The sequence below is a fragment of the Tupaia chinensis genome, unplaced genomic scaffold (assembly GCF_000334495.1).
Source record: "Tupaia chinensis unplaced genomic scaffold, TupChi_1.0 Scaffold145741_1, whole genome shotgun sequence".
Taxonomy (NCBI): domain Eukaryota; kingdom Metazoa; phylum Chordata; class Mammalia; order Scandentia; family Tupaiidae; genus Tupaia; species Tupaia belangeri.
Genome location: NW_006205599.1, coordinates 1,840,288 through 1,859,979, shown reverse-complemented (window position 1 = coordinate 1,859,979; position 19,692 = coordinate 1,840,288). Strand labels below are relative to the sequence as shown.

At 45.0% G+C, this 19,692-nt stretch overlaps 1 protein-coding gene across 1 annotated transcript in view; it reads right to left on the bottom strand.

Annotated features, from left to right (window-relative positions):
- Nucleotides 1-19,692, bottom strand: part of ST3GAL5 (ST3 beta-galactoside alpha-2,3-sialyltransferase 5) — a 39,583-nt gene that overhangs the window by 17,410 nt on the left and 2,481 nt on the right. The window contains 2 exon segments of the mRNA XM_006172381.1: nt 13,277-13,388; nt 16,281-16,404. Coding sequence (XP_006172443.1) covers nt 13,277-13,388; nt 16,281-16,402 — 234 coding nt within the window. The 5' untranslated portion in view covers nt 16,403-16,404.

The window sequence follows — 19,692 nt, the reverse complement described above, 5'->3', positions numbered from 1 at the left end:
TTGCAGCGTGGCCATCCCCCCTGGGGGGTGATTTCTCGCTTTCTGTCTCTATGTCTCTCTCTGTCTGGCGAGTGCACGCGCCCTGTAGCGAAAAACCTTTCCAAAAAAAAAAAAAAAAGAAAGAAAAAGAAACATGGAGTATGAGCAAAAAAAAAAATGTTTTTGATATGTAAGGTAAATGTTTGTGGATAAATGTAAAAATAAATAAATAAATAAATAAATATTTTAAAAAGTTGACTAGCGGGACCAGCAGTTAGTGTAATGGCTATGTCGCTGGACTCCCACGTAGTTGACCGCGGTTCGCGTCCTGGACCTGGTGGCTTAAACTCACACCGGGCGCGTGTGCATGTGTGCCCAAGATCCCGAGAGGAGAATGGAGGAGAACGGATTGTGGCATGACCATCCCCCCCAGGGGGGTGATTTCTCGCTTTCTGTCTCTCTGTCTTTCTCTGTCTGTCTGGCGAGCGCATGCGCCCTATAGCAAAAACCTCTCCAAATTAAAAAAAGAGAGAGAGAGAGAAAAAAAAGAAAAGGAAAAAGAAAAGAAGAAAAGAAAAAAATAGTTGACTAGTACATGTGAGGAACACATGGTCTGCATTGTGGGGTAATAGACCCTTTTCTGAAAAGGGGAACTGATAGTCTCGGAGCCCCAGAACAGATGTGCAGGTCTCCTGCGTCACCATCTCGGTTTACCCTCCCAGCACCTGTGGCATCTCAGAAGAAGGTCGTTATCATGCATCTTCCTTCATGGGCTCAAGGTGACAAAACCTCTCAAAGGTCTGAGCTGGCCTACCAACCAGCAACAGCTCCTCAGTTCCTAAAACCACAGCCTCAACCCACAGAAAGCAGCACATAATCACCACCCCCGAGAACGGCAGCCTCAATAAAACATCTCCCTGAGAAATCCGTGGGAAAGCTACGTCAGGTGGTGACCCCAAGCCTCTGAATGGAGTGGCCTTCCCCCAACCCGGCCTGCCAAGCAGGTGACACTCTGCACCTAGCAGGCACGCAATGCCAAACCAGGTGGAGGCAGAACAGAGGGGCCACCCATACCACACACACTTGTCTCTGAACTCAAAGGCCCGAACGTCCTGGACAGCCAGTTTTGGATCAAAAGGCCTAATTCTTTACTATGGAATGACACCACAAGCATTGGGTTTTATAGGTCTCCTAGGCTAGAAGGGACTTTCTGAGAAATGCCAGGAGAGCTTGAGAGGAACTTGGTGGCTGACTCTCAGCTGGGAGGAGACAGGAAGGGCAGGCTGGGAACACGTGCCACGCTCCCTGGTGCCAAGTCTTCTCGTTCGAAGTTTCTCCTGGAAAGGAGTGAAATTTCATTCCCTTTCCATCTGGCAGAGTTCAACCTGAGGTTTCAAACTTAATTTTCTAGACTGTGAGCAGAACGTGCAGCTCAGCCACCATCTTGTGACCGTGACTCCTTGCCCCCAGTTCACACTGGTCACACGGGTTAACCCTGAGTGGATCAGGTTCTCGATGCCCCTGGAAAGGTCTAAAGTCTCCATGACTCTTTTCTTTCGCTTAGCTTCATTTAAGGCTGTGGAACGAGCTTTGTGAAAGCTGCCAGGGTGGTTTCCTCTAAGTGGAGTAGGCCTCAGCTCTCTCTTCCCTGCTCCCCGCCCGCCTGAGGTTCCAAGTTCAGACGGAAACCGCCTCAGGAGGAAGCTCCCGATACACAGCTGGCAGAAAGGGGATGCAGCCTGATTGCACAGATGCTCCAAGCTGCAGCCAGGATAGCTGAGCAAGGTGGTGGGGAGGCCCACGCAGTGGCAGCAGGGACCTGGATAGCACCCAGGTGAGGCCCGTGGGAGGACGGAGGTGAGTGGTTCTTGAGACACAAGAACTCCCACTTGTCTCAAATCCAGGGATGGAAACAAGCATTTCAGTTGGCAAAAGTCTTGCAGGCTGAGCCTGCAGGCTGCCCACGATCAAGAATAACAGACATCTGGGGGCTCCAATGGTCAATGACATGGCAATTTCCCAGGAAAACCACAATATGAAAATTTACCTAAGGGTATTAAAAAAAAAAAAATCAGAGGAGCAGCAGTTGGTGTAATGGCTATGTCGCTGGACTCCCATGTAGTCGACTGCGGTTCGAGTCCTGGACCAGGTAGCCTTAACTCACACCAGGCATATATGCATGTGTGCCCAAGATCCTGAGAGGAGAATGGAAGAGAAAGGATTGCGGCATGGCCATCCCCTCTGGGGGGTGATTTCTCGCTTTCTGTCTCTCTGTCTCTCTCTGTCTTTCTGGCGCGCACATGCGCCCTATAGCAAAAACCTCAAAAATAAAAAAAATCAAAAACATTTTCAACAACATCTCTATTTTCATTTGCACTCCATAATTTTAAGGATAAGCCTTCTCAGTAACATAGATAAATGGCATAATTTTTTTGTGGTAAAAAGCAAAGTATTTACTTTAAAAAAAATTTAAGACAGAGCAAGCATTAGGGCTGAAGGAGAATGTGGGGTCTGGAGTTAACCCCAGGTGGGAGGGAGCTTCCAACACTGCCGTGGCCTGTGCGACCTGGGGCATCGTTTATCTTAAGGTAAACTCTGGGTCCTTGCAGGTTTTCTGGGATGTCCAAACCATTTTTGCCCAGTGCCTGGTACATGCAGGGCCTTGGACAACAGGTCTTCAGAAAATTCACAGAAGGGGCCAGCAGGTAGTATGGTAGTTAAGGCGCTGGACTCCCACATGGCCGATCGTGGTTCAAGCCCTGGACTCAGTGGTTTACAAATCATGCCAGGCACCTGTGCGTGTATGCCCAAAATCCAGAGGAGAATGGAGATGGATTTGCAGCCTGGCCATCCCCCTGAGGGGTGATTTTTCACTTTCTGTCTCTGCCTCTCTCTGGTGAGCACATGCACCCTATGGCAAAAACCTAAAACTGAAAAAAAAAAACAATTCATGCAAAATTGTGTTTTATGAAAAAATTATACATGGATTTCAACATTTTTTTTGCATCAAAATAAACCTTACGTTTAGTTTCATTTTCTGTGAACTATCTGATGTCCCTACATATGCCATCATACAAGGACTCTAACTCGGGTAAAGTTATTGGCACATTTAACTCATATTTCTTTGCTGGGCCAGCTGGTGGCATGAAGGTGAAGACAGCTGGATCCTACATGGTCAACCACACAGTTCAACTCCCAGACCCAACAGCTTGAAACACACTCCGGGCACATGTGCATGTGTGTCCAAAACCCTAACAGGAGAACGGAGAAGGGATTTCAGCATGGCCATGCCTCAGGAGGTGCTTTCTCACTTTCTCTCTCTGGTGAGTACACATGTCCTATACCAAAAAATAAAACAATTAATAATAAAAAAAATGTTACCCGTGCAAGCCCAGCCTGGTGGCACGGTTGGTAGCAAACTCAACTGCAGTGCTCTGAGGGCCACAGGATCAACTGTGGGTTTGGATTGGGCTTAGACTGACCTGAAAATGTGCTGGCACATATATGGGCACTTAACATGGAGCTGGGAGGTTGGGGAAAGAGGACGGGGGCATGGCAAGGGCGCTCTTCTTTCTTCCTCTTTCTCCAACAGAAGGATCAGTCCTTTTCCTCGTGTGTTAAACCTGGTGTGCGTTACTGAATGTACTTAAAGAACTTCCCCCCACTCTCTCTCTCTCTCTCACTTGCTTTATGTGTGCACACTATCGTAGAAACTTAAAAATATCAAAGTACCTGCCTAGGACCTTTACCTGGTTAAAAACACACAAAATTAAAACAACAAAGTCACTGTTCTACAGTAGCAGTAGCCTGGGGTCTGGGGTTGAGGGTGAGGACTCACCACAAAACAGTTCAAGGGAATGACCTAGTACATCCACAGCTGGACTGGGGGTGGGGTGGGGGGTAGTTCTTACAGATTATTATTAATATTATTAAGCGAGATTTTTGCTATAGGGCATGTGTGCTTGCTGAAAAGATAGAAAATAAGAAATCTCCCCCTCCCCCCACCCAGGGTTGGGGGGCGATAACCACACTGCAATCCTTTCTCCTCCATTCTCCTCTCAGGATCTTGGGCACACATGTACATGTGCCCAGCATGAGTTTTAAGTTACCAGGTCTGGGCCTCGAACCATGGTCTACTATGTGGGAGTCCAGCGACAGGACCATTATACCATCTGCTGGCCCTGGTTCTCACAGATTATTAATGCTCAACAAACTGCCACTTCAAAGGAGTACATTTTAGAATATAGAGATCTTATCACTATCAACTGTAACTAAAACAAACAAAACCCAGATAACCAGGAGCCAGTTCCAGATCTATTTAACTCGTAGGGAATCTTGGTTAAAGCTTTTAGCCCAGAGTTTTAAGTCTAGGCTTCCATTTTCTCATCTGTAAGACATTCTGGCATATTCTAAAAACAAGGGAGGCAGCAGGACAGGAAAGACCTGCCTGGAGATCCTAGTACCCGGGCACATTTACAACGCAGCCCTGCGCACCCTGTGAGCTTTAAACACATAAGTGCCCGTCTACAGAGAGGAGAGTAAATTTGGCCATAATTAACTACACTGTACGGAACGCCATCCCCAGGGTGATATGTGGTCTTTAGCTCTCTGAGAGGAGAGAAGGCCAAGTTCAAATTACTGCTACCACAGTAGTAATTTGGGCCTTTAACTATCTGGTCCTGTTTCTATCACGCAGCCCAGACCTAAACTGACACGAATGCGCCCGGTCTCTCCTCAAATATCTGTTAAGTGCAAGTCCCTATCTGAACTATGGTTTCAGACGGTCCAAGCACCCCTTTGTACTGTTAGTCTTTTTAACAACTGGCACATTACTGAGCATCTTTAAATAGGAAATGGAAAGCCCACAGCTAACATGCCTATGCTTCCTCTTCTGCTCACACACAGGCTGGGCCCAAGGGCAACAAAGTAATGGTAGAGTCCAACAGGCTAGTGGGAATGCCAAGTACACTGCAAGTTGCCCAATGTAACCAGCAAAGCTAACAGGGCACCCCCACACCCCCCGTGGCCCTAAGATCCTCTTCTGCTGATACACACTCATGACAATTCAGATTTGTCCAGAAGCTCCTGGTGGTCTCAAATCCCTGACATCTTACAGACAGGGTTCTTCCTTGCAGAGAGTACTCAACGAGCTTCCGCTCACAGTCATTCAGAACAAAGAGCCAGCACACTGACCGCTTCTTCCATTCCAGGCACTTGCGAGATGATTTCTGTTCTTGCTTTGATGTTGTACAACTGGATATGAAATTAAGGAGCTGTTTAGCATGGCATTCAAGGCCTTTAAACTATCTGGCCCTGTTTCCGTTTCTGTCTCCTCCACCCTGAATAAATCCTCGTGATACATATCTCTTGCTGTTCCTCCCATCTGCAAACTCCTCTGAGGCCTGCACTTTCGCACAGGTCACCCCCACTGCCTGGAAGAGAGTAGGACATCCTGTCAGGATTATTCTAAAAAGTGGAACATTCTGACAGGGTTAAAAATGTCAAACCACTACTTAAAGAAGAGACGTGTCTAGTTAACAGAATAAAAGACATCCCTGATTCTTCTATGGTTATAGCAGGCTTCTACTTTCCAATTTATGAATTTCTGAACAGACAAACTTTTATAAACATAGTTGACTTACATAATTGTTCCCTGATTCCTAGCCTTTGCCACAAAAAATGACAAGAGGCTTTCTACTTTATTCACTTCTGTATTATTTGAATTTTTGGTGTTATTTTGATAATTGGGAAGAGTTACCTTTTAGAAATCATTTGCTCAGGGAATGAATGTAAAATAAATTAATTAATTGGTTAAAAAAATTTAACCATTTAAAAAAAAGAAAGATCTTTTTCAAATAGGTTGGTCTAGTAGAGACTATGGACTACCGGCTGGGCTTTGTTCAGGTAGCAGTGGCCCCTGGTCCACGCAGGCAGTGGGATCTGAGAGGCTGACCTCACCCATCAGGTATGCCATCCCTTCTTGTTAGTGACAGGTCAGAAACCCTTACTGAAGCCACACAACGCGGGCACTGGACCCATGAAGGGCTCTTATTGGTCTAGTTGTTAACTCTGGTCTTTGTTTATTTTTTTGAGATTTTTTTTTTTTTTTTGCTATAGGGCAAGGGCGCTCACCAGAAAGATAGAAAGCGAGAAATCATCCCCCGGGGGGATGGCCACGTCGCAATCCCTTCTCCTCCATCCTCCTCTCGGGATCTTGGGCACGCACACACACGTGCCTGGCATGAGTTTAAGCCACCGGGTCCAGGACTCAAACCATAGTCGGCTACATGGGAGTTCAGTGACATAGCCATTACACTAACTGCTGGTCCCTTAACTTTGGTCTTAAAATTGACCCCATCAGTCTAAATGAAAAGATTTATATTCCATGATTCAGGGAGAAGGGGATTAGGGAGGTTTTTCCCTATCAGTTAATATCTGGAGTCCAATAGAAGTATCATTTCCTTGAAGGGATATGAATTGTTTGTTACAACTGTTGATTTTTCTGCACAATCTAGAGTTCAGAGATAATGAGAGATCATACTATTGTTCAAATAATATCTAATCCTCCCTCTGGAATTGAATATACAGAGGTACATATTAATTAATGGAAAATGCTAGCATACAATACCTGTCTCCCAAGAGCCAGAGAAGACAGGCAGTTAAAATACTATAGTGACTAATGTTAGGATTAAGGTATGAGGGGTTTCTAGAACATAGAGAGGGAATGATCAGGGAAGGCTTCTCTGAAGACATAACCTTTGAACTGAAATTTTGATTTAAAAGATGAATAGTTAAAAAAAAAAAAGAGGTGAAAGGGAGGGCAGGGTTGCATGCAGAGAAGTGATAAGAAAGAATGCAGCAAACAGAGAAAACTCATTTAATTTCAACAAATGGTGCTGGGACAAACAGCAACATGCAAAGCAGTGAAGTTGGACCCCAACCTCACACCACATACAAACTTAACCCTAAATGAACCAAAGACCCAAATGTAAGAGCTAAAATTAGAAAACTCTTAGGAGAAAATACAGCATTTGGCAATGTTGTCATAGATACGACATCAAAAGCACAAGTGACAAAAGGAAAAATAGATTAAGTTAGACTTCATCAAAACTAAAGACATTTGTGCAGAAATGGTACCAACAAGAAACTGAAAAGACAACCTACACGATGGGAAAAAATACTTGCAAATCATATACTTAAAATAGAAGACTGGTGCCCAGAACACATAAAGAACTCTTACACGCAATAGTAAAAAAGACAAGGGCTGGTCCTTTAGCCTAGAGGTTAGAGAGCTGAATTCCATATGGCCAATCATGGTTCAAATCCCAGTCCTGGTGACTTGAAAAACAAGCGGGGCATGTGAGTTTGTATTCCTCAAATCCCCAAAGGATGAAGAAATGGAGAGAGGTTGCATTGTGACAGCACCCATTGAAAAGTGCCTCCTCCCTCTCTTTCTCTCACTGCCTCTTACATGGTAAGTGTACATGTCCCCAGCAATTTAAAATAACAAAAATAAAAGACAAGCTTAATATAAGAATAAGCAAAGGGGGACCAGCAGATGGCATAATGGTTACATTGCTGGACTCCCACATGCCCAACCATGGTTCTAGACCTGGACACAGAGGCTTGAAACTCATGCCAGACACACATGTGTAAGTGCCCAAAATCTCAAGAGGAGGATGGAGGAGAAGGGATTGTGGCATGGCCACATTATCTGAACATTCTGGGGGCTGATTTCTCGCTTTCTGTATCTCTGTCTCTCTGGTGAGCACATGTACCCTACAGTAAAAATCTCTCTTAAAAAAAAAAAATAGGGAAAGGATTTTAATAATTATTTACCCAGAAAAGATATACAAATAGCCAATGAACACAAAAAAAGATGTTCAACATCATTAGCTATCAGGGAAATATAAATCAAAACCACAATGGGATCACTTAGACCTGCTAGAATGGCTATAATAATAATTTTTTTAAAAGGACAACTAATAACAAATATTGGCGAGGATGTAGAAAACTTGGAACCTCACCACAGGAATGTAAACTGATGCAACCATTTTATAAAGAAAGTTGGCAGTTCCTAAAAAAATTAAACCTACAATTACTTTATGACTCAGAAATTTTTCTCCTAGGCATATACCTAAAAGAATTGAAAACAGATGTTTGAATGTTTATATAGGCATGTCCCTAGCGGTTTTATTTATAACAGCCAAAAGTGGAACCACAACTCAAATGTCTGTCAGCTGATGAATGAATAAACAAAGCGTGGTATATCCACACAATGGAACACTGTTCATCAATAAAAAGGAATGAAGTGCTGATATATTTTACAACACATGGATCAACCTTGGAAACATGCTAAGTGAAAGAAGCCAATCACAAACCATCACACAATGCATGACTCCATTTATACTGAAATGTCCAGGACAGGCAAACCCACAGAGAAGAACGTAGGTGAGCGGTTGCCTGGGACTTTGGGAGATGGGAGCGTAGGGAATGACCACTAATGGATATGAAGCTTCTTCTCGGGCTGATGAGGATGTTCTAAACTTCCATCACGGCAACGATGACCAGGTCTGTCAGTATACTAAAACCACTTCACTGAATGCTTTAAGAGGTGAATCACACAGTGTTCAAATGGTATCTCAACAAAGAGGTTTCGAAAGGAACATTGCATGAGAGGAAGCAGCTCAGTCAAGGACCTCTGAGGGATTTGAGGGGCCTGAACACTCAATGCTGGGATGAGTGGGGGGTGGGGGGCGCAGAAGGGGACTGGAAAGATAGATAGGAACCAAGTCGTGAGGCACCTTATAGACCAGAGTACAAAGTCTAGATAGTCCCTGAAGGAAATGAAGAAAAGCCAAACCATTTTAAGGGATAAAGCAACACATCAGACTCAGTTTTTAGAAATACTACTATGGCCATGGTGGGGCAGACCTGGATGCAAAAAGGCAGGTAAGGATGCATGACCCTGGGGAAACAGGAGAACAAGGATTCTGAAGGGCAACTCTGGTTCTCGGTTCCTTTCCATGGGGTCAACCACATATTTTAATGAACAGTCCCTGTTCTCAAAAAACTTCTACTTTAGCTGAAATGATAAGACACCTGGGTCAATTATTCTAACATCAGATGAAGTCTGGCGAGTTTCGGAGGAGCAGTAAAGTGCCCTTGGGGTTCAGTCTGAGAGTCACTGAGTTGGGGATCCGTGGTGCCCTGGCAGGTGCACTTTGAAGGCTTTCAGTTGAGACGACTCCACCTAGAATTCAGAACAGGGAAAACCCTAAGTAACAAAGCCAGCCTACAATTCCCTGCCAGGTACTGGCAAAATGTAGAGAACCAGACCCTCAGGGCTGGAAGGGCTCACAAAGGTCTTTGAGCCACCCACTGTCTGGCACCTGAACTCTACCTGTAGGATCCCTGGTTTCTTAAAGACCTGCAGTGATTTACCACAAGGCAGCCCACATATCCCCTCTTCAGAAGCCTTGGGCTGTGGGCCCCTTCTCCCTGAGCTTGGACATCACCTCCTGGTATACTGCCAGTAAGGTCATCTGGGCAGGACCCTCCTTTTGAGAGCCAGGTTCCCGCTTACTAACACTGGCTGCTGTGTGCCCCGCACCAAGTCTCCCCTCCCTCAGGCTGCACCAATGCTCCCACTCCCTCAGTGATTCCTCGGGGACACAGCTGAGTCTCTTCTCTTCCAGATACTAGTTTGTCAGAAAAGTCATGACGCATTTTTGCATAGAAAAAATAGGTCATGACTTTCCTGACAACCCAATTCATGTTCACAGCAGTATTCATCATTAACAGTCAAGAGTGGAAACAACCCAATGCCCATCGGCTGACGCATGGATAAACAAAGCATGATATATCCACACAATGGAGCATTATTCATCAGTCAAAAGGAATGAAGGGCTGATACATGTTACAACATACGAAGGAACATTGAAAACATTCTGCCAAATGAAAGGAACCAGTCACAAAACAGCACGTAATGTAAGACTCTTCTCTGGTCATTCTCAGAAGTCACCAGAATTTCTTGGGGAAACCTTAGAGTAGTGACTTTGATCATCAGAGCACTTGTCTGACCACCGCAGGGATGAGCAGGCCAGACCTTGTCTATAAGATGGCTTCAGGAAAAATGCAGGCAGGCAGCCAGGCACATGTTGATGCAGATGGTGCTGGATGGACACTGAAATTGTTACGTCGAAGGGCCTGCAGGTGGCATAGTGGTTGAGGCACTGGACTCCCACATGGCTGACCCCGGTTTGAGTCCTGGACCAGGCAGCTTGCTTTCTCACTTTCCCTCTCTCTGTCATTTCTTGGTGAATTAAAAAATAATAATGATAATAAATTAAATAAAATAAATACTTCTTTTTTATAGAAGAGTTTGTCTTATTTTTTTTCTTTGCCTTAGGGCATATGCACTTGCTTGGAGAGAGAGACAGAGACAAATAAGAGGGAAAGTGAGAAATCACCCCCAAGGGGGATGGCCATGCCACAATCCCTTCTCCTCCATTCTCCTCCTGGCATCTTAAGCAAGCATGCACACATGCCTGGTGTGATTTTCAAGTCACTGGGTTCAGGACTCGAACTGCAGTCGACCATGTGGGAGTTCAGCCATGTAACTGCTACAGCATCTGCTGGCCCCAAATAAGTCATTTTTTTAAAATGAAAACTGCTAAGTTGATTTGACCCAAGGCATTACTAAAACACGTCTCCATCCTGTGCTTGGGAAATGGTATGCCTGGCTTTTGCACGAGGCAGCCTGTCCCTCTCCTCAGTGAGTCCAGACTCTAGGGCAATCATTTTGCAGTTGGCCAGATGGTCAATGGCGTGCTTAATTAAGTGGACAGAAAAAGAGGATGCACAGAGAAATCAGAGAACACAGCAAAGAAACAAAAGGACGAGCTGGCAGCACATACGTCAGTCCTACCAGGTGCCATTATTTTAGGCCTATCCCAGGAGACAGAAACAGAGACAGGATGTCTGAAAACTTTATCCAAAAGAGCTGTGAAGGGGCTTGGAGTTGAAAGGGATGCAGAGGATACTGTCAACCAGGCAGACAGATGGGGAGGAGAGCGAGCCCCAGCAGAGGATCAGAGATGCACCCTGTTCCACCAAAGCAGATGTGTCAACGCCAATAAAATGATCCAGCGAGCATCTAAGGGCAGAAGGAAATGAAGGCCCTGTGATCATCAAGACCCTGGGGACTCAACGGTTCTAGAGGTTAAGCTGTGCATTTAGTAGCTGAGTTCTTCATCTGTTCTGACTTGTTCCTCTCTGGACGTATAGCACAAAACCTGGAGGTCCTTTGAAGGGTATACAGATGAAAGTGGAAACATGGGAACAAAAATTAGGACTAGAAAATTGATCTGAGGCCAGGCCCATGACCTACTAGTTAAGGGAGCTGGACCCCATGTGGCTGACTGATTAAAATTCCCTCCCTGACAGCTTGAAAAAACACACCAGGTGTGTGTGTGTGTGTGTGTGTGTGTGTGTGTGTGCCCAAAACCCCAAAAGGAGGGCTACATGGAGAAGAAATTGCTGTGTGACTACACCCCATTGGAGGGTGCTTTCTCCTGCTCCCTCTGCCTCCACTGCGCGCTCTCTCTCTCTAGCAAGTGCACATGCCTCTGACAAAAAAGAAAGGGAGGAGGAAGGGGAGGGAGGGGCAGGGAAGGAGCTTCGCATTATCTTACTCTGCTTATAGCTTCACAAAGGTAAGATAAAATCAGACCCTTTATGCAATTGGGGTCCACATAACCCGTCTGTCACCTAGATGTTGTTACGTACATTTCACAGCTGAGAAAACGGGGACTCCAACAAGTTAGCAAGTGGCGATCAGACTGAAATGGAGGTACGAAGTTTAATGTCTCTCCTGTGTGTGCCATGGTACACTCCCTGTAACTTCAAGCTTCTGTGTGGACATTCCCCGCCCAGGCAGAGAGCAGGGTGGTCGAGAGCTCGGACTCAGATGCCATCACTGAGTTCAAGGGCTGACTCCACCACTCACTAGCTAAGGTGATCTCAGAGGGGTGAACCTCTCTGCCTTTCAGTTTCCTCAGCTCTGAGATGGGGATGATCACAGAGTATTTACAAACTAAGATGGTTATGAGGATTAAATGCTATTATTATTGGGACCAGCAGTTGGTGTAATGGCTATGTTGCTGAACTCCCATGTAGTCGACCACGGTTCGAGTCCCAGACCCGGTGGCTTAAACTCACGCCAGGTGCATGTGCGTGCATGCCCAAGATCCCGAGAGGAGAATGAAGGAGAGGGGATTGTGGTGTGGCTATCCCCCCTGGGGGGGGGGTGATTTCTCGCTTTCTGTCTCTGTCTTTCTGGCGAGAGCACGTGCCCTATAGCAAAAACCTCTCAAAAAGAATGCTATTATTATTAATGTACTTTTAGAACTGTTTCTGGCATACAAGCAGCACTAAACTAAACTAATCAAACTAGATGTGGACATGGGCAAGCAGCTCAACCTTCCAGGCCAACATCTGGAAGCAGATGATGCAGGGATGTCCCAGTCATGGTGGTGATGAAATGAGGTAACAGATACGGAGTATCTAAACAAGTCCACCATCATCCCTTAAAACCATCTCTTCTTCTACCCTGGGCTGAACATGAATGGGTAACTGAGCCCCTGAAGACATCAGTGAAACGATCATTGACTAGGTGGATTGATTTAGACTAATGAACACAAACTACATATAAAATAAGCCTTGACATAAATTGAGAAATCATTAAAACAAATAAGACAAAGGAATGACAGGTGACACTAAAAGAAAACTGCTACCTCGTCCGCTGTAAGTTAGTACTGGCAAGGCAGAATTACTGCATACATGAGCTCTGCTTCACCGAGAATCACGACAGGTGCACTAATATGTAACTCTCCGCCTTTCTCCTAGTGGCGAGGGGCACATGGCATTGCCTTGGCAGGCCTCTGCCTCGGGCTGCAGAATGAGGCCGAGGGTTTCCCAGGGGAGGCAGGCGGGAGAGGCGGAGGCAGCGTCAGGGTACAGTGACTCCATGACAGATGACAGGTGCCCTCGAGGGCTGAGTGGAACCCACTGCTCAGCCCCGCCGCCCTGCAGGAAGCAGGAGAGGAACACTGGAGGTAAATGGGTCACTGCTGTGTTTGGGGGCTCTGACTTTGGTTTTAGAGTGCCGAGATGAAGTGTTTTCCCCTTGGATTTCAAACTTTCGTGACCATGTCTCCATAATGCATTAGAGACGATGTCCCCAAGTGCACGTCTGGGAACGTTTCCACGTTAACCGCAGCACAACAGATCTAACCTTCACGCGGTCGGGGTCCACGTAGTGTATGTTTTTCATGTCGCATTCTTCGGCAGTATAATTTAACTTGAGGATATAAAGGATCCATAATCCGAACACCAGCAATGTACATCTGGGAGAGAAAAAATGAGGTCTAATGAAGCAGCGTGGGATAATCACAAGCCATGCTGTGAGGTAAGCGAAAACTCAGATCGAGTTTGCCTGCCGCACAGCACAAACGGACCCTCTCTAGGCTGACCTCGGGGTGAAAGGAAGGGACCAATCCTACTTTCTGACAAGACAGACTGGTCACTTACAGCTGTCTCTGTTGTGAGTTCATATGGAAAAACTATTTTTTCTTTTTTTTTGGCAAGGGCACTATAATCAGACCTGAAGCACAATGCAGATTACTGAGCTTTTAAACAAAACAAGGAATAACCTGAACTGCAGATGCTCAGCTTCTCTTCTGCTACTTTAAAATACGTCAGTCCTTTAAAAGAAAGGGAAACAAAGCAACCTATTTTCATCATATTCCTAGAGAATTCTACTCAGAAAACAGACTGGCTCACGTGCGACAATACCACAAGCTACCTTCACACCATGCACCGACACTATTTTTAAAGATCTGATAACGTCACGCTATTATATGGTTTAGCACACATATAGGATTTGGGGGAAAAAACTGAATCTAGTCTAGGTTCCTGAAATCTAGACCTTTTTTTTTTAAAACCACAATATATTTACTTATTTGCCAGGTTTCTCATTGTAGGGGAAGAGAGTTACAATATGGAAAAAGAGGGAAGAATAGAAATAACTCTAAGGTAATTGGAATTTGAGATGTCAGCATGAATTCAACCCCTTGTCACAAGACATGGCAGAACTTTTAAGACAGTCTTTTTTTTTTTTAAGCTTTTCATCATTTTATTTTTCAGATTATTATTATTATTTATTCTCATTATTTTTTAATTTATTCTTTTCTTTTTTTTAAATTTTGACCGGAGAGATAGAGGGAGAAAGAGCAAGCTACTAGCTCCGGGACTCAAACCATGGTCAACCATATGGGAGTGTCCAGCACCTTAACCACACCACCACCTGCTGGTCCTTATTCTCATTATTTTTTAAGAATTATTTTATTTTAACTTTATTTATTTACTTATTTTAATTTGACCAGAGAGAAGCAGAGAGAGAGAGAGAGAGGGAAGGTGAGAAAGCAAGCCGTCAGTTTCAACACTCAACCATGTGGGAGTCCAGTGCCCTTAACCACCACGCCACCTGAGGGCCCCTAATCTCATTGTTTTTTAAATATTCAATCCCTATATATCTTTGGCTTGTAAAGAGAATTTACCCAACATGAAATACTTCTCAGACCAGCCCAGTTGAGAATACTTACATGTCATCATCAACAGGTAATAAACCATTTCTGCGTCCCACTAACGTCATGTCTATTCGTTCTCTTGCTTTCTCTAAATTCTTCCCTTTTCTCCCCCTGTTCCGCTCTGTCTTCAGTATCCATAACTACTTTCATTGCTTTTATTAAAAATCTTTTTTTTTTTAAAGAGCTTTCTAAAAAGTTTTTTTTTTTTTTTTCCCCCCTGGGGCCTGCAGGTGGTGTGGTGATGAAGGTGCTGGACTCCCACATGGCTGACTCCACATGGCTGACTATGGTTCAAGTCCTGGACCTGGTGATTTGCTTTCTTACTTTCCCTCTTTCTCTCTCTCTTAGCCTCCCTCTGGTGAGCACACATGCCCTATAGCAAACTTAACAATCATAATAATAAATAAAAATAACTTTTTAAAAAGTTCTTTTTTCTTTCTTCTATGACTGAGTGAATGAAAAAGACAGAGACAGCACCCCCAAAGGTTCTCGATGCTGTAGTTCACCCCCAGCCTTCAGCCAGTTCCGGGCTATGGGCACGCACTTGCCCAGTACACTCAGGGGGGGGTCTCTGGATCTGAACTGGGAACCTTCCCATACGTGTTCTGCCTCACCAAACATCACATTTTGCCACTGTGCCACCCCTAGCCTCTACCCGGTCCTGCATCACAAGCAGCTTGCTGAGCACACTCGAGGAGGTCTGCAGATCTGAACTGGGAACTTTCCCATCTGGGAACATCACGTTTTATCACTGTGCCCCTGTCCGGCCCTCAAAAATCTCCTTTTTAATAAAACGCTTTCTCTTTCTCTGTGTCTTCCCAGAGAGTATAACAAAATTTTCTAAATAAAAAATGAAAGAAGGCACGCCTACCTATAGTGTAACTCGTGGCATGAGTCTGCCCTGCCCTTGCCGTAACAGACTGGGGCCCGGGTCCACGGTGTTGCGGTCACAAAGGTGGCACCCAGTGTGGTACCAGGCCCATTGGAGGCCTTGAGAAACGTTGGCTGACGACTGAAAGGAGACCGAATGCAACACAGGTCTTTATTCTAAATGTGCTTTTTCTCACCTTTCTCCTTCTGCACATTTTAAATCAGTAAAGTGAGATGGGAGACAAGGTTTCAAGGTTGGATTTTTATCTTTAGACATAAAAAAGTCATGTTCATCTTGGTTTGGCTGGTATCAAAAACCAACCCAAACCAAACCCACACAAAAACAACTTACGGCATCCTCCTTCATTAAGTCTACTAACTATTGTAAGTGTGATCTGGCCGAAACACCTCCCATCCTTTTTAATATTTAATGGTATCCAAGTGCTTTTAGAGAAGTCAATGAACCATATTTTGCATGAACTTAAAACAGTGAAGGAAGATACCCTCTGATGTTGAACGATGGGGTGAAGAGAGGCGGCCCGAGGAGCTGCTCCCCCAACACCACCCCAGCAGACAGAGCCCAGCTGGTCTCGGGCCCCGTGCTTTCACCAACACTGCTGCCTGCAAGCACCCACTTCACCTCTGCATGGGCTTTGTACCCAGACAGGTGTGCTTTTAAATGATCTTTTGCCATTTTTAGGGCTGGCACTGAATTTTCCTTCCAATTCTACACGGCGGACCCCCATCAGGGGACGCTTACAGTTAAGGGGTCATACTTACTTGAAGATGTCTTTTAACAACAAGGTAGGTCTTCTCATCTTGTTTTGAGCTCGGGTGTACCATTGCAGGGAAGCCCTTGAGCAATCACTTCCCAGTTTCACACAGTTGTACTCACTTGGCATTGCTGTGAGGAGAAGGTGGGAGGACAATGGGAGAAAACAGAGGAGACAGGTGGGTTATGATTTTAAGAGCCCTTGTGTACATTCACATCATAGACTATTACTGACAGTAAAAAGGAGTGAACTGGGCTGACCCCCTAGTGCAACAGTGAAGGGAACTGGATTCCCATATGGTTGACTGTGGTTCATATCCTGGCCCTGGTGATTTGAAAAACAGGCCAGGTACATGTGGGTGCATGCCCCAAATCCTGACAGGATGGAGGAATAGAGGAGGAGGAATTATGTCATGACCGCACTTCATTTCCCTCTCTCTGGGGAGCAGACACATCCTCTGACAATTAAAAAAGCAGGTAAGGGAACCAGCAGTTAGTGTAATGGCTATGTTGCTGGACTCCCACGTAGTCGACCATGGTTCGCGACCCGGACCCGGTGGCTTAAAACTCACACTGGGCGCATGTGCGTGCGTGCCCAAGATCCCGAGAGGAGAATGGAGGAGAAGGGATTGCAGCGTGACCATCCCCCCTGGGGGGTGATTGTGCGCTTTCTATCTCTATGTCTCTCTCTGTCTGTCTGGTGAGTGCACGCGCCCTATAGCGAAAACCTCTCCAAAAAAAAAAAATAATAATAAAAGCAGGTAGGGTGGTGGTTAAAGCGCTGGCCACTCCCACATGGCTGACCATGGTTTGAGTCCTGGACCTGGTGGCTTGCTTTCTCACTTCCCCTCTCTCTCTCTTTCTCTCTCTGTGTGTGTCTGTCAAATTAAAAATAAATCAATGAGTAAAATTAAATAATTCTTTAAAAAGAAACATTCTGTTGACAGACTCAACAACTTAGAATTATGCTGAACTGGTACTAAAAGGTGACATGTTATATGACTCCTAACACTCTTGAAATGACTACATTATGAAAAGGAGAACAGACAGGTGGCTGTGCAGGGTTAGAGGGAGGGGAGGCAGGTCTGGTCATAAAAGGTAACATGGGGCCAGACGATGGCGCTGACACACACGGCTAGGCTCCAAGTTCACATCCAGAGACCTCCCTGAGTACACGGGGCAAGCACATGTCCACAAGCCGAGGTTGGCTGAAGCTGGGGTGGAACACAGTTTAAGATCCCTTTGGGGGTGCCTGTCTGTCTTCGCTCACAGAAGAAAAACTTTAAAAGGGATCCTGGTGGTGACGGGAATGCTGTGTACCTTGACTCTCCATGTCTACATGCTGTGACACGGTGCTAAAATTTCACAAGATGCCACCTGGGGGAAACGCAGTAAAGGGTGCACTGGATGTTTCTGTACAACTTCTTACAACTTCACGTGAGTTTATAATTACTCCCAAATAAAAAAAGTTTAACTGCTCTTTAAAATACCCTTTTCTGGGACCAGCAGGTGGTGTGGTGGTTAAGGCGCTGGACTCTTACATGGCCGATCGCGGTTTGGGTCCCGGACTTGGCAGCTTGCTTTCTCACTTACCCTTTCTCTCTCTCTTTGGTCAAATTAAAAAACAAACAAACAAACAAAAAATGGAATTAAATAAACAAATAAATATTTTTAAAAATTATTAAAAAAAAAACAACCCAAAACCCTTTTCTAAGGCTGGCAGGTGGAGTGGTAGTGAAGGGCACGAGACTCCCACATGGCTGGGCATGGTTCAGGTCCCAGACCTGGCGGCTTGCTTTCTTTCTCTCTCTCTGTCCCTTCCTGGTCAAATTGAAATAAATAAATAAGTGGATAAAGTTAAATAAAATAATTCTTTAAAAATAAAAGACCCTTTACTGAGCCAGCAGGTACTAGACTCCCGCATGGCTGACCACAATTTGAATCTCAGACCTGGCAGCCTCTCTTCTGACTTTCACTTTCTCTCTCTGGTCAAATTAAAAAAATAGTAACAACATTATTACTACTACTATTTTAGAGGTTGTTGTCTTAGGGCATGTGTGCTCACTGGAGAGAGACAGACACAGTGAGAAGGAAAGTAAGAAATCCTTCAGGGGGCATGGCCATGTCACAATTCCTTCTTCTTCGTTTTCCTCCTAGGAGCTTGCGCATGTGCACACAGGTGCCTGACATGATTTTCAAACTACGGGGTCCGGGACTTGAACCGCAGTCTACCACGTGCAAGTCCAGAGACATAACCACTACGTCATCTGGTCCCAACAAATAAAATTCAATAAATAAAAGTGAAACCTCTACCTTTCAGAGATGTGGAAATATTTATCTACAAAATGGTAGAAATGAGGTCTGCTTCACAGACATCAGGAAGGGGCTAAGTAGGAGGCAGGGGAGGAAAGGTGACCAAGGGCTGGCTTTATACCGAAGGCCGCTGAAGCTGGGAGGCAGGTGCAGGAGCGATGGTGGAGCGACAGGAGAGAAGAGCAGGGGGCTTGCACAAACCCAGAGGGGGTCTCCATCCCACCTTTGGACTTTTTTTCCTTCCAGTTCTTGCTACAGCACATGTGCACGTGCCAGAGAGAGACAGACAAGGGTAGGGAGAGGGCAAGTGAGAAATCACTTCCCAGGGGGGATGGCCATGCCACAATCTCTTCTCCATTCTCCTCTTGGGATTTGGTGCACGCATGCACACACACCGACATGTTTTTCAAGACCCTGGGTCTGGGACTCAAACTGTGGAAGCAGCTATGTGGGATCCAACTGCCTTAATCTCCTCGCCACTCGGCTAGGGCCCACCTCTGGATACTTACAAGAAGGAATAAACTCTCACCTTGTTTAAGCAATTGTTAATTAAAAGGTATATCTCAACTAACAGAGGCACCAACTACTGGTACAAAAAATTATTAATTTATGAAATAATGTTTTTACTATATTTAGTCTTTTAGTCAGAAGGAACTTATATCTCATTATTCACTTCAATTTCCCCATTAGGGTTTTGTTGTTTTCTTTGAAAAAATAAAAATGATCTCTAAACTGACATTGAAGTACTTACTCTTGCTACTGGAAACCATCTCTCGACTCCATTCTAATTGTGTAATTCCAGAGTGCAAGAACTTTTATCAATACGTATCATTCCGTTGGAGTCCTTTCAAAAACTAGTGCCAAGGACCTCATTAGTAAACCTCAAGAATCTACTGAATCCTTAAATGAGAAGTCAGGACCACTGCCACGATGGAGGACTTTCAAACACAGCTCTGTGGGTGCCTCACACATGGTCAGCCAGGCCAGCACTTTTATAAGTGGGACTTCAAAAAGTTTATGGAAAAATGAAATTAAAGCCCTAGCTTATTTTGGTGCCCCAAATCCCCCAAAATCTGTGCTTAGTTTTTTTCATAATAAGCATTTACC